Here is a 13,973-nt window from a genome sequence, read left to right as displayed (position 1 = left end):
ATTATGATGCTCAGATTCTTGACAGCATCTGCCAAGCATGTGAAATCAAGTACTAAGCTGAACTATTTTTGAGTTTGGCTAGCATTCAGCAGCATTCTAAACAATGCTATTTTCAGTAAGTAAACACAGCCCAGAATTACAAGATGGCACCTCCTGTGTCGGTCAATTAATTTTCACGACTGCCAAATAAAGGCATCGCCGTACATCGGGGCTTTTTAACACCTTCTGAAAGCTCGGTACATTGGTGTGTTTCCATTTTTTTTTTTTTGCTCAACTGCAGTGCTCCATAACCACTAAGGTACTGCAGCGGTGTTGAATTTGATACAGTTGAAAACTAGGAGCATTTTGTGCTCACGATATGTGTTATGCAAGTTGATAATGAAGCTTAACCTACGTTTTCACTTTGATTGGGAATTGAACATTATATATAGTTCTATTTTTAAAACTTACGTAAAGTTGCAGTTAACTTTTATTAAATATAGCCAACAATGTGGTAAAGTAACCAACCAGTCCACCTTAATGCAAATCTGTTTGTTTCTTCAGCACTACTTATTCAAAATTCATGAAGTCTGCATGAAGTACAGCCACACATATTTCGGACACGCTGGAGAAAAAAGGAGGTTGTCGAGAAAGTAGAGGGTGGGCTATTATAACGTACCCCTCAGGTCGGCTATACCCTCGGCATGTAAGAATCGCCATTTTATTGTGGCGACAAATTTATCTTCACATTTTATGCCAACTGAAAGGTGCTCTGAAATGCATTCGCTGTTTCAGATGCTGCAAAACACTCCAAGTAGGGAGCTTCACTCTACCGTTAAGTTCCAGCAGAAAATGTGAGGTAGAGTGAAGTTCCCTACCGAGAGCTCTCTGACCCACTGATATCACTGACATCTTCATCTAGTGCTCCAATCAGCAGTGAGACAGTAGAGTCTGAGTTTTCAGACTCTATTGTTGAAACTCGAGCACATGATTTCCACCGGTCCAGCCACTTAAATGAGCATATTTTGAGGAGTCAAACTTTTCACGGGCAAAACTACATTAGCCCCAATTTTTTTGATGGTGGAAGGTCAAGAACTCCATTCCACAAATGAGACTTAGATGTCTTTGCGCAAAAAGCTTTTGGAAGCAAGATATCCCGTGCACTCAACGCCAGCGTAGTAATGTGCTGTTTAATGCTCACATTACAGAGAATCCTCGTTAATTCGACACCCCCCTCCCCTCGTTAGTTTGGAAATCCAGAAAACTGGCACTGCTGGCACAGTCCTAGCCAAAGCCCACGAAAATCTATGGCGTCAGATGCTCGTTAATTCGGAAGCTGGCAGGCTTGCACCAGTTCATTCAAACTGGCTGCAGACAGAGAGGGGGGCACATCGAGGCATGCCCAGCCCGGCCAGCAACTGTCCAAAACAGGCCTCCTCAAGCCTGAACAGCAGGGTTCAGTGTAGTTCGTGCACCTCTGACATGTGCGCAATGCCAGGAGTGGCAACAAATGGGGAGCGCTGTCTCCAGAAAATAGCCTGGCTGCCTTTCAATTCTGCTTCCCTGATTTATGCACCATCTCGCGGCAACTGTTGGCCAGTCAGCCAAGTGCCAAATGTAGATGTGCGTTGTTAGTGATGCTGCTTCCACAAGCAAGGAAACTTTCTGACATCCTGTTCATCCCACCGACCGAGCCCCCCTCCACTTAGCGCACGCAACTTCAGGAAGTTGTAAAGCGCTCTAAGTCTTCAACAGGTTGCAAATGCTACACCCTTGAGGGCTCTCCTATGCTACTGACTCACCCAACAAGTTCTCCATCCTTCTCCCAAGACACCAGCCCATGCCACTTACCCATCTCCTTGCGCTTTTGTCCATACACCACCTTGCCGTCAAACTCATCGGCGGGGATCTTCAGGTCGGGCTCCACCTGCTGGATGGTGACGTTCAGGTGGTCCTCAATGTCCGACAGGTACTGCGGCAAACAGAACGGGCCAGGCAACAGGCCTGGTTAACGCAGCCACCAGAAGGGTGGCAGTGTTTCGCCAAAAGACAAGGCCCACAACGCCAAATAATTACACAAATACAATGAACACTAGACTACCACAGTTACTCGCATGAAGAACGCACCCACTATTATTTTTTAATCAAAACAATCTTTCGCATGCAACAAACACTCCCCTGCACACGATTTTGTAAATTTTGGAGGGAGAAAAAGTGCATCTGTTAGTGCCACTAAAAATGGCATCATGAGAGCTGCCTAGCAAGGACTGGCCACACCTGAGACGCCGCTAGTCGGTCTGGTACACCCCAATGGCAATATGGCCTCTCTTAGAAAGACCCCAAACACAGGGAGCACGGAAGTAGGGGGCACGCAAAAACTCCGCCTCTGCAAGCAGGTACAGTGGCAGGGCTCCATCATGCACTGTCGGGCACAAATTAGCGACCATCCTCGTTGCACCTCCGCTGACCTGTGGTTCGTTGTACCAGATGCAGCAGCCACCGCGGTCCGTCAGGTTCGTGTTGTGGCAGCTGCGATTCCTGTTACAGTTTGAGTGGTACCACACCTGGTGAACGGGAAAAAAAAATGTTAACTCGGATGAGCGAGAAAGTGAACATCATGCTTGCGAAACTACAAAAAAAAAGAACCACAACCCAATCATATTCACTAACGCCACAAAAGCCGCTAGAAAGCAGCAAATAAACCGTATAATACACAGAGAATGAAGCTGTTCACTGGTGTAAGAAGCAAAGTAAACCACTCGAGCTTTACTCTTACGAGAGGGGATCTTTTAAACCCTTTGGGAATCCTACGGCTCCCACTATGTACTGAGGAACCCTATGAGTTTCGGCTTCTGTCTCTTCCAGCTTGAAATGCATGGAAAAAAAAAAAGAAACACACAGGCACACCTACTAATTCCATTATGTGCTGGCAATGCGGCGAATTTCGCAGCTGTTGATGCCTTTACCAGCAGTGATGTCATTTCCCTCCAGCCAATGAGAATGAGCCGGTCTGGTGACCTCACTCCCCCATCCAGCCAATGGGTGAATTTTATGACTGATTAACTCATTCTGGCCCCAATAAGAAAAAGCATGCAGATTTATAACCTCTCAATCAATGCCCAAATTTAGTTAATAACAGGGACTTTTAGAACAGGGTGACAGTATCGGTTAGAGGCATACGGGAATAGTGGGGTGCCGGCATGCACAGAACAGTAACCCAAGGGGCATTATTGTCCTGTGCGTGTGCACTAGCCCCCCCCCCCCCCCCATCCCAAAACCCATCTAATGAGCTGTCATGTTTGCACCTGATAAGCTACAAGGGACGCCACAGTGGAGGGCTTCAGAATGATTCCGACCACCTGAGGTTATTTAACACGCGCCGAAATTGCACAGCACACAGGTGCCTTTTACATTTCGCCTCCACCGAAACGCAGCTGCCCCGACCGGAATTGAGTCTGTGCTCTCCAGCTCAGCAGTCAAGTGCCCTAAACATTGAGCCACCACAGTGGGTTATTAGTCCTTTTTTGCTAGGTGCCTCGTACTCAGCAGAATAAAAGGTAAAACTTTAGCATGAATATACTTACATTACGACATCGCTTACAAAATTAACTTTCAGAAACTACTACACGTACATAGAGAAACACCGGGAGCTTTATGGCACTTTTCAATGTCTCTGGACTCATGCACAAAAAACAATCACAGTACTGCCATCACTTGCAACTGAATGCCAGAAAGATCAGCGACAGGAAGTGCAGAAAAAGTGAGGGCTGAGAAAATGAACCTCGAAGTTTATTTTGCCACTCTGCGGCAAACACAGCTTCGAATGTTCAAAACCCTACCCACTGAATTGAACACCCTCCCGGGCAACGCGCCTTACTAAAGAAAACAGCTGACCAACACAGGGAGCACGCTCACCTTCTCAGGAACAGCCGCAACAAGCGATATAGCCAAGCCCATCCTGACAAGAAAGATTGACAAGAGTGTTAGAAACAGGCCCGAACTATTAAACAAGTTGGCACAGTGAATTTTAATTGTGTGTTGGAATGATGTGCAGGACATCAGCAAATATCGCCAGCCACGTGGACTGAGCCGAAATGCGATGAATAATTTATAATTGGATTTTGTTCTCTTGTATTGTTTCAGTTTCAGTTTCAACTGTCGAACGGTGGCTGTGACGCAAAAGACAAGCTGAGGTCACGTGAGGCATACCAAAGCTTCAGTACAGTCACTGCTTTCCGCAGTCTGAATTCACCTCAACTTCTATGGAAGACTGCCTACCAGCTGGAATGACAGAAAATGAACAAGCAGAGATTTTATCAAACATTTTGCATGCCTTCCGCGACCTCAACTTGTCTTTTACGTCATGGCCACCGAAATTGGTTCGGTTGATCCCAAAGTGACTCAGGCTATGAGGGATGCCGTAATGAAGGGCTCTGGAAATTTCGACCACCTGGGGTTCTTTAATGTGCTCTGACATCGCATAGTACATGGGCCTCTTGAATTTCGCCTCTACTGAAAGTCAATCGCTGCGGCCGGGATCGAACTCGCGTCTTTCGGATCAGCGGCCGAGCGCCATAACCACTGAGCCACCACGGCTTCACAGGCACCAAAATGACGTGAGAAAAAAAAATTTAATTGTAAATTATTCATCTGCCATAGGTGAATTACACATCACGATTTATGTACGCATAACGTACTGTTCACCATTTCAGAGAAAACGTGCATTCAAAAACTTGCTGTTTTTACTCCTCTAAAGGGACCGACCGCTGACCAAAATGTGTCATGGAAATAAAAAGATCTTGCCTCATAGTCTAAGAGCTGAGCATTGCAGTACCGAAGAAACAAGGACTTCCAATTTTAACTTCACATTGAAAATTGTATAAAAAAACAACAACAGAAGAGTCAACTTGCTGTGAAAACTTGTCATTATCTGAGTAAAAGGTTACTGAGATTACCAAATCTCAGTAAAAGGTTACAGACTTGTGGTCAAGTGCGCAGTGCGTTTTTTTTTTTTTTTTTCAGGAGTCTTTGTCATGTTTTATTATAGTTTCCACTCTCTCTAGTGCTCGCTTTGACAAAAAGCAGCTCTCCCTTCGCATTGCCAATGAAGTGCTCTTAGCTTCTGTTGCCAAAGGACATCACAGAGTTTTGCATTTCTTGGATGAAGTGGTAACCACAGATGAGCAGTACGTCAGTGTGGCATAACAGGTTTAGGTGCGGAAACTAATGGATGTTACTCCATGCCAAAATTGTCTACTTAGCGTAAGGAAGGTGACATTTAAACCAGTTTTCGAAACATCACTTTTGCCAGTGTGCGATTGCCGTCGCGTTTGCTGATCATGGTTCCCAGCGGAGGGATACACAAGAACGGATGCATCCGCTAATCAAAAAAAATTCAGATAAAATCTTCTAAAGCATTTTTAACAAAACCGCTGAAAGATACGAGCGCCTTGGGCATTTTATTGCACTGAAAAAAAAAAATTGGGTACTCAAATTCAGTGGTTGGTCCCTTTAAACTTATTACAGTTAATCTGCAGAGCCCCAAAATAAGCCTAATGAGCCAAGGACTTGTACGGTCAAAGCCCTCTCATCGAAATATCTCAGTGTTTATTCTAAAAATCTCGTGACTACTGCATATAATTGGTTCAAAGGACATACAGCACCCAGTACACATTTGGCTGAACAACTCAGAACACAAGTTTCAAACAAAAATGCACTCTGTGCTGGGCTCTTTCAATCACTTTTATTGCAGTCGCCGACCGATTATTCGGACTCGGTGGGACCCGGAAAATGGTCCGAATAATCGAACAGCCCGAAATATTCGAGAACTTAAAAAAAATAAACTTTTCTGCAAAGAACCAGCTTTCAAAATCGCAAAAGTCGCCGCTCTCCATCTTCCGCCCACAAACAATAATATTAGACTCTATCCGAGTCATAGCCATGCTTTCTTCATGTCCGCATCCTATCACATTATGATACCAGATAGTGCGACGTGGCCGCGGTCATGCCGCAAATGAATGCACTCACTGCGCGAAGCAAGGAGTCAGTTTACATAAGGCAATGACGTTCGCGAAGACCGAGAGGAAACTCCTGGGTAACCCACAGGAGGACACGAGCGGAAGCGAGCACCTCCAAATGCAGTCCCCCCCCCCCCTCCCTCCCTCTACCGCACAGCACGAGGGGCGTCGTCCAAGCCACGGCGGACGCTGCAGCTGTCTCGCTGTACTGTTTTCAATGCGATCGCGCCCTTTGTAGGCCATCTCGATGGCAATGGAGAGCATCTCATTATCTCGAATGGCAACGATGGAGAACAAATAGCCTAGCCTATCCAAGCCAGTCTGATTGCGCCCGCCGAGCCGATTCCGTTTAAATCCAAGACGGCGCCTTTCACGGTGGTGGCGAACAGGTTGGTTGTGGCAGCGATGCCCGCTCGCGTCTATATTAGGCCGAAATAACCAACTTCCGGTTGAAAAACGATCATCTCAATATTGTTGGCATCTATTTTAGTCTGAAAAATCGAACTTTTAGACTCCACAACGTCCGAAATACTGGCCGTGAAAATGTACACGTTCCTATGAGGTGCGCGACGGTTCCTCAGCGAAGTCTGAAATATCGAGCTAGTCCGAATTATTGGAGTCCAAAATATCGGAAGGCTACTATCTGTCATTTCGCATTAGTACTTCATTCCATTTCACCTAATCTGCCAAAAGCAACCTAGCTTAAATGAAACATTGTTTTGGTGCATCCTGGTCTATATGTTGGCCATGCACCATTAAATCCCAGCCAACTAACTCATAGATGTTGGTGCTAATGTGGAATGCCCAAAACCGATAAAGAAAGGGAGAGGCAATGTACAGAGGTTAACCAGACATAGTGCCCATTTGGCTGCCCTTAAAATCAATAGAAAACCACTTTCCCGCACAGCTGGCTCTCAGTAAGCCAAATTCAAAGGGGACCAAAAATCTCTCCAAATCATGTGAAGTCTCTTTTAATACATTTGATGTTGATAGGAACAAGGCGTCAGTTTGAAGAAGGCGGGGAGGCCCAATTTAACGAGACATCACTCCACGAACCTGGATGAGGGAAATTAAACTAAGCCACTTGACTGCACTGGCAAAATCGTCGGCCGAGAAAAAAAAAATACACTAAACAAGTGCAATGGAAACAACCATGAACAGGGCAGGCCTTGCATGTGCCTTGTTTTCTAGCAAGGGGCACATTTTTTGTCCCAGTTAGCTAATAAATGGGCCTTCTTTCATCCAGCCAATATTGTGCACACAGGCTTGGTTTGGTTTGGTTTATTGGGGTTTAACGTCCCAAAGCGACTCAGGCTATGAGAGACGCCGTAGCGGAGGGCTCCGGAAATTTCGACTACCTGGGGTTCTTTAACATGCACTGACATCGCACAGCACACGGGCCTCTAGAATTTCGCCTTCAAGAAATTCAGCCGCCGCGGCCGGGATCAAACCCACGTCTTTCGGGCCAGCAGCCGAGCACCATAACCACTAAGCCACCGCGGCGGGGCTGTGCAAACAGGCATTTTTCCACTGGTTTTGGTCAGAGAAGCTAACCATTGATGTGAAAAAATGTGCATTTTTAACAAGTCAGATTGCACAGCGCTCTCTCTGCATGACATTTTGACACAAACAAACCATGACCAAAGCCAGAAAATTTTTTACGCAGCCTACTAGTTGTGCACTGAACTACAACATCTCACTTCCACTTTTCACTCTACTTGCAACACCCAACACTCATTTTACTCACACTAGGTTGACCATGCGCAGCTGGCCACGACAAGGTTCAACTCTAGCCTTAGCATCAGCAAGAATTGTACATTTAGCCGGATGTCGAATGCGAAGCAAGGACCAACCTTTCAGCTCGACCCACTCTTCCGATGCGGTGGACGTAGTTTGACTTCTCATCCGGCAAGGTCACGTTGATCACTGGGAAGCGGAATGCGAATGAAGAAATGTCAACGCACCACTTTGCCTGCAAACTTCACCAAATGCTATATGGGGGCTGTTCAATACGCTTTGCCTCCCTAGCGCTGACACTTTCATCAGGTGACAGAAATGAGACGCTACAATCAAGTGAAAGTTTGGAATGTCCTCTTTTTCCACGTGCACATCCTTTTTCGACACAATCCTTACCACCCTCTGCGCTCTCATGGAAAAATGACGATGCCTGCTGATAACGTCCGTTGCGCACTGCATTACGCAGAGTGTGAACCAGTCCCGTGTTCCCTGATCTCGAGAAACAAAAGTTAGAGTGGGCGATTAAAAATAATGAAAAATAATAGCGCCCTGCCCGCACCGCTAAAAGCACAACGGGCAATTTCGAGAAACAGTGAGAAGCTCAAAAGCCAGTCTGAACTGTAAGCGCAGTGCCCAATTGGTTTGGCGTCATGAGCAGCCCTCATTCTCCTAGGATGCCATGCAGAGTATATTGCGCTGGAGGTGTGCATGTTGATCATTGGCGACCATATTGAAAAATGATGTGTCACTGGGTAAGGGATGGTTCTGAACTTTCACCTGAATGTAACGGCTTTCAATTTCATCCCGCAATAAAAAAATTAACAGCTCACGAAGAACAAAAACCTATCGCGAAAAACCCCTCATAACAAAGAAACAACAGGGCTGGCTGAAGCACAAACTGTTCACCTCAGCTCGCGATCCAAATTAGGAGCGAGCGCAAGAAAGTCCCACTTTTTGGTCTTGATTTTTGTGTACTCAGATCCTGCGCAGCTCGTAATATACTCTGCTGGCCGTGAACAAGATTCCATGTCGCAAATATGGTATCTTCAGCAGACTGCGGTACTCTAACGAAATGGCCACAACTCTGCCACAGTTTCAGGGATCCCACATGCTTGTTCCCTGTGGTTGTACTACATACGGAAACTCGGTGTACCAAATTAAGTGTGTCACAAATGTTTCAGACACAGAATCACAAGCATCAATCACAACCCACACAATGATTTGGTGTTTAATAACAGATCAAGCATTAAAGAAAAACAAAAAATTCACAAAGCTTACCAAAAGGCACGCCTGAAACGTCGATGCCTCGGGCTGCCACATCAGTACAGATGAGAAACTTGACAGCACCCCTCTGGCACAGAGAGCCGAGAAATAAAAAACGATTTCGATTAAAAAATCGGAAAAACAAGCAGGGCTATGCAAAGGTAACTCTGAAAGGGGAATCTGAGACTGCAGAATAGGATAGACGCAGTAATGTTAAGCACCACCCGATGATGACTACCATCGAGCCGTTCAAGAAAGCTCTGCCACCAATTTGAACCTACAAAGGTGACCAACAATGGCGTCCGTGCAAGTGGGTAGCTGTCTTGTCTGGAACTTGGCTTACGCAAAGCTTCATTCACACCTGCATTCACCAGACTACAGATGCGATAGCTCCTTCAAAAGCAAGCCATTAGAGTTTCAAGCTATACAGTCTCAAGCTATAGAGTCTCATTCTGCTTTAGCAGTACTAACATGCTCATTTTACAGAAGTGGGGTTGGCACAAACAGATGAATTCAGTAAGGCAGTCAGTTCTTGGGCTTTCAGATGCCGCTTAGAGAATTGGGGCACTGCGTAACTTTTACCAGTGGTTCCCTCTAACAATGGAAGAAAAAAAAATCAGCAGCACTTGCTGCCCTCATTGGAAAAGCCACAGAACTCGGCGAGAGCTGGGCTGCACCTGCTGGCCGATCGCCAATCACTTTTATATCACCGTGCAACAACAACTGGCTGCCTACCGATTTAAGTGCGCCACCTCGGGGCTTAGCATTGTCTACATCATCTCTGCTAAGCAGACGCATCGCAATTTTGGGGTTTAAGGGGATAAAGAATGCGGCAACACCATCTGTGGTTAAGTAGACTTGCAGTGCCATCTTGTGCTAAGTATACTAAACAGCAGTGGGGCAAAAACACACTTGCAGCGCCATCTCGTGGTAAGCAGACTAAACCAGGCGGGGTAACACATGCTCCTGTGCTAAAACAAACAGCTGTTGCCGTAAAAGGAACAAGCAGGTGTTTCTAACCTTGAATTTTTCCAGGTTAGCCTGACGCTCGGGCCCCTTCCGGTCACTGTGGAGGCAGACGCACGAGAATGGGTTGTCTCGGCCACGTGATCCTACGGGTGCCAAAAAGGAAGCTTGTGCACATCATGGTGGCGATAGCCTTGTAGCACAGGAAAGCTACGACCCAGATTACTGAGACATTGTGAGCTTAACAAGGGATAATTTGCAATGGCTGGCAGCATGCGAGCAGAAAGAATGCGATAAACAAACTGGATCTGTGACCCTGCACATGGGTTCTTCAAATATGATTGTGTGCATAGCGCTTCTGTGACAATCTGCAAATCTTTTTGGCATGCAGCTTGTCGAGTTGGTAACCAAGCTGTGGGTTTTGCAACTACCATAAACCCTAGTTCTATAAGCTGCATTGATTTCCATGGCTTGCATACACACAAAGCCCTTGATGATGAACCTACTCATGTGTGCTATGATTGGGATCCCCCTGTACATCTCATGCTAATGCATACTAAGCATCCCATTTTAGTCTTTAAATGAAAACTGCAATGCAACTGTGACAAAGTGCACTACAATACAGCAAAACTTCGCTAATTCGACATCTGTCAATTTGAACAGCCAGCAAGGTCCTGGTCAATGGTGGATTCAGATGTTCATCTGAATGCACCTGTGCTCACACCATCTGATTCGGAGCAAGCGCACTCCCCGTAAGTACACTTAACTTGTGCGCTTGACAGGGGTATTAGACAATCGCAAGGATTAGTGCTGCTGGCACTCCATCAACGCCCCCACCTGACTCACTGAGCAAGTCTGTATGCATAGCCTGCAATTCGAATATAGACAAGGGTCCTTCAATGTATAAGATATGGTTGATATGTATCATACTGTCACGAAGCAACAGCAGTATTGGCATGACTGACGTATGAGGCTTTCAACAGGTGGGGCCCAGGCGGCAGAGGGACGCGAACAGCCCAGAGCCACAGCCAGAGCTGAGACCCAATGTCTTCCAAAGACATGAGTCCGGGGTGCATGAGCTTCACGACAAGGAGCTGACAGGCAGCTAATGTTGCAGGTGTGGGATTATGGATCATACACACGCTGTCGCCTGTGAACGAAATAAATCGGCCATGGTGCTGAACACAACAGCCAGCAGGTGCCTTCGAACAAAAGTGAGCATCATTTATTACAATACAGTGCCAACCTCTGTGTTATGATCTCGGCACCGACAGTACCACACTGACGATGCTTGCAATGCGGAGCAGCAGCAGACTCACCCTGACCGAGGTGGTTAAGGTAGTTCTCGAGGTTGTCGCAGTCCAGCTTGGTGCGGCAGAAAATGATGCCCTGGTCCATGTTCTGCTGCTGGATGGCACGCACCGTGTACTCCCCCTTGAGGATCTTCACCGCCTCCGACAGCGTCTCGGGGGTGTTGGCACCCGGCCGCACGTTGTCCCGCTCGTGGACGCCATCAGTCTGGTGAGATCAGCACACGGGATGCAAAACCCCTTGGTGGAATACTCTGTGCATGCTTACTTAAACTCCATGATATTTTCTCACATTTCTAACACAACTGCCAACTTTCAACATTTTAACGTCAAGGCAAAAACAGTTTCCTTGATTGCAACAAATTTTCTGGGAACGTGTTGTTACAAGAACCTTCCACAGATGGGGCCACCTACACCAGTGACAGAACAAAGCAACCGTGCAGGCAGTAACGCGTCAGGCAGCCAGGCCAAGGGCCAGGCTCACCGTCATGTGGCCGAAATTTGACAGATTGAAACAGTTATGGATGTCCCAGCCCGGTAGACTTCACTTCATTGCCAAGAAAAGTTGTCGCCAAGTGTGCACTTTATCAATGCACACTAATCCTTAATCTGGTCTGACGCCCATCAGATGTGAAAACTGGGAAGACAGCAGCTCCAATAAAAGTCTTTAAAATGCAATGGCAAACCAGGACTGCACCAGTTTTCACCACCAGTTTTCACACCCAGCACCAGTTTTGTGTGGCTTGGACCACAAGCCACATAAAACTGGTGTCGCAAGCCATGCAGACTAGGCAGGCTATAAGTTTGCCTCCAACGGCGGGCAACGGATATTAAGTGCAAGAGTATTTCAAAGCCTATCACACACAGGTACATTCCTATCGCAGCCTGCTATTTCAGACGGAGACTACAGCAAATGAATAAAGGTCAGTGGTTAGCCAACAGCTTGGAATTTAATTTTCCTTACCAAAACAGGAAGGCACCACAGCAGGAAAGGGTAAGTAAACAGGAATGGGCCATTAGTGTGTACACCTAAAGACAAAAATTGTTCCACACATACCACAACATGCCTGCTGACGTTCATCCACGATGTGTCCTTTCTTGGGTCCACAATGCACACCTGGCACAAATAAAACAGAAACATCAGGAGAAAGGTATCCGTAGCTAGAAACTTCCTTCTAAAACAGCCCAAGCCTAGAAAGCAAGGTTGTATTTGGAGAGCAATCAATTTATTTTTCAATAAAGCCTTTTGACAATTTGAATGAGCTGTCAACATAACTCCCGCATGGCCCCAGCAAGATACCTAGTATCTTTGATGCCTTTAAAGTGGTCACTGAGGACAAACACAAGTTGACAGGTATTGATAGGGTACTGGTTTCTATCAGAAAGAGACCACTCTCACTGAAAACGGAGAGCTTTTATAAAAGAAGACCCAAAACAAAATACAGGTGTTGCTGTCATTGGCCAATTTCGCAAGCAAAATACATGTGTCAACACCAACTTTTTGATGCAGATGCCAGAGGCTACACTACATCGCCATTCACTTAAAAAAGATGGCAACCCAACCTTTCGGTAGGGACATCACGAACTCGAATCAACTGGCTAGAAGATTTTTAAATCCTATTTTCTCACCGATAAGTGCGTCTTTAGCTATTGGACAAGAGTCAACATCCCAACAGGACTGAAGGAATCAATTTTTATAGAGAACAATGACTGGACGCAGTTCACCTCAGAATACATTTAAGAAGCATGACACACAAGGTAGCAAGACAAGACACCTCCAGCCACCCTACCTTCTTGAGCTTAACTCTGTAAAATGTTTTTCAATGAATGCCCAAGTGCCCAAGTTTCTCCGTTTTTGTATGCTAACCATTCAGCATACAAACCCATTTCAGATGGCTGACAGTTTCTCCTGAGACTATATATATATTGACAACTGAACTGAACATCACTCACGACATGATGCACTGTCTCTGGGACACTGTCTTCGCCCTTGAGGTCGACCCAGGTCGGGAAGTGCATGAGCCGCTCCTGGAAACAATGACAAACGTGACAAAGAAGCACTGAAAACGTGACAAAGAAACACGTGCAGTGGGCACTTGCAATTTCGAACTCAAAGTGTATTGAAAATTTGTCCAAATTATGTGCAGTTCAAGTTAAGGGGGGCCCTTTTAAAGGGCTCTGCAACACTACTAAATAAAGTTATGGTATGCCTTGGACACTAAATGAGGTCGCTTCACGAACTCCCTACAGTAAGAACTTTGTAATGAGTTGAGCAGAAGCAGAGTTATCTGCGTATCAAGATTTTAAACTTCAGCGTCTTCGCATTTTTCTCTCTCCTCACATCACTTTTTACACGCTCAAAGGTCGGCGTTCCTCCACTAACCCCACCCCACCGTCGAACTGCCAACGCCCAGGGAAATTCACCAGGAGGCGGAGCTTTTCACGTGCCAGCACGATGCAGCTGACCGGCCGCGGCTGTGGCAGCTTGAAAAAATCTAACTAATAGCCATTTCTAAACCTAGATACATACATGCATGATATGGAAGAGGGTGCAAGTATTAAAAGCCGCCAGAAAAGGCCCGCCAACTTTCGAGTGTGATTGTGGATTCACTGCTGCATGCAGAAGCGTATTAATTGGCTCAGATGTTCATGACAACACAGTCTAGTGATTCAGCTACTTCATACGCTGCACTCAAAACTT

At 46.1% G+C, this 13,973-nt stretch overlaps 1 protein-coding gene across 2 annotated transcripts in view; it reads right to left on the bottom strand.

The window, feature by feature from the left end:
• The window catches only part of Ddx1 (ATP-dependent RNA helicase Ddx1), a 50,035-nt gene that overhangs the window by 1,132 nt on the left and 34,930 nt on the right, over nt 1-13,973 (bottom strand). For both annotated transcript variants that reach the window (XM_089552559.1, XM_089552560.1), the window contains 9 exons: nt 13,226-13,300; nt 12,330-12,389; nt 11,282-11,480; nt 10,017-10,108; nt 9,012-9,084; nt 7,850-7,922; nt 3,895-3,937; nt 2,448-2,543; nt 1,831-1,951 (listed from right to left, as the gene is read on the bottom strand). In XM_089552559.1, coding sequence (XP_089408685.1) covers nt 1,831-1,951; nt 2,448-2,543; nt 3,895-3,937; nt 7,850-7,922; nt 9,012-9,084; nt 10,017-10,108; nt 11,282-11,480; nt 12,330-12,389; nt 13,226-13,300 — 832 coding nt within the window. The remainder of the gene's footprint in view (nt 1-1,830; nt 1,952-2,447; nt 2,544-3,894; nt 3,938-7,849; nt 7,923-9,011; nt 9,085-10,016; nt 10,109-11,281; nt 11,481-12,329; nt 12,390-13,225; nt 13,301-13,973) is intronic.

This window comes from Amblyomma mixtum, chromosome 7, assembly GCF_055824585.1.
Source record: "Amblyomma mixtum isolate Tamu chromosome 7, ASM5582458v1, whole genome shotgun sequence".
Taxonomy (NCBI): domain Eukaryota; kingdom Metazoa; phylum Arthropoda; class Arachnida; order Ixodida; family Ixodidae; genus Amblyomma; species Amblyomma mixtum.
This window is presented reverse-complemented; position numbering and strand designations above follow the sequence as displayed.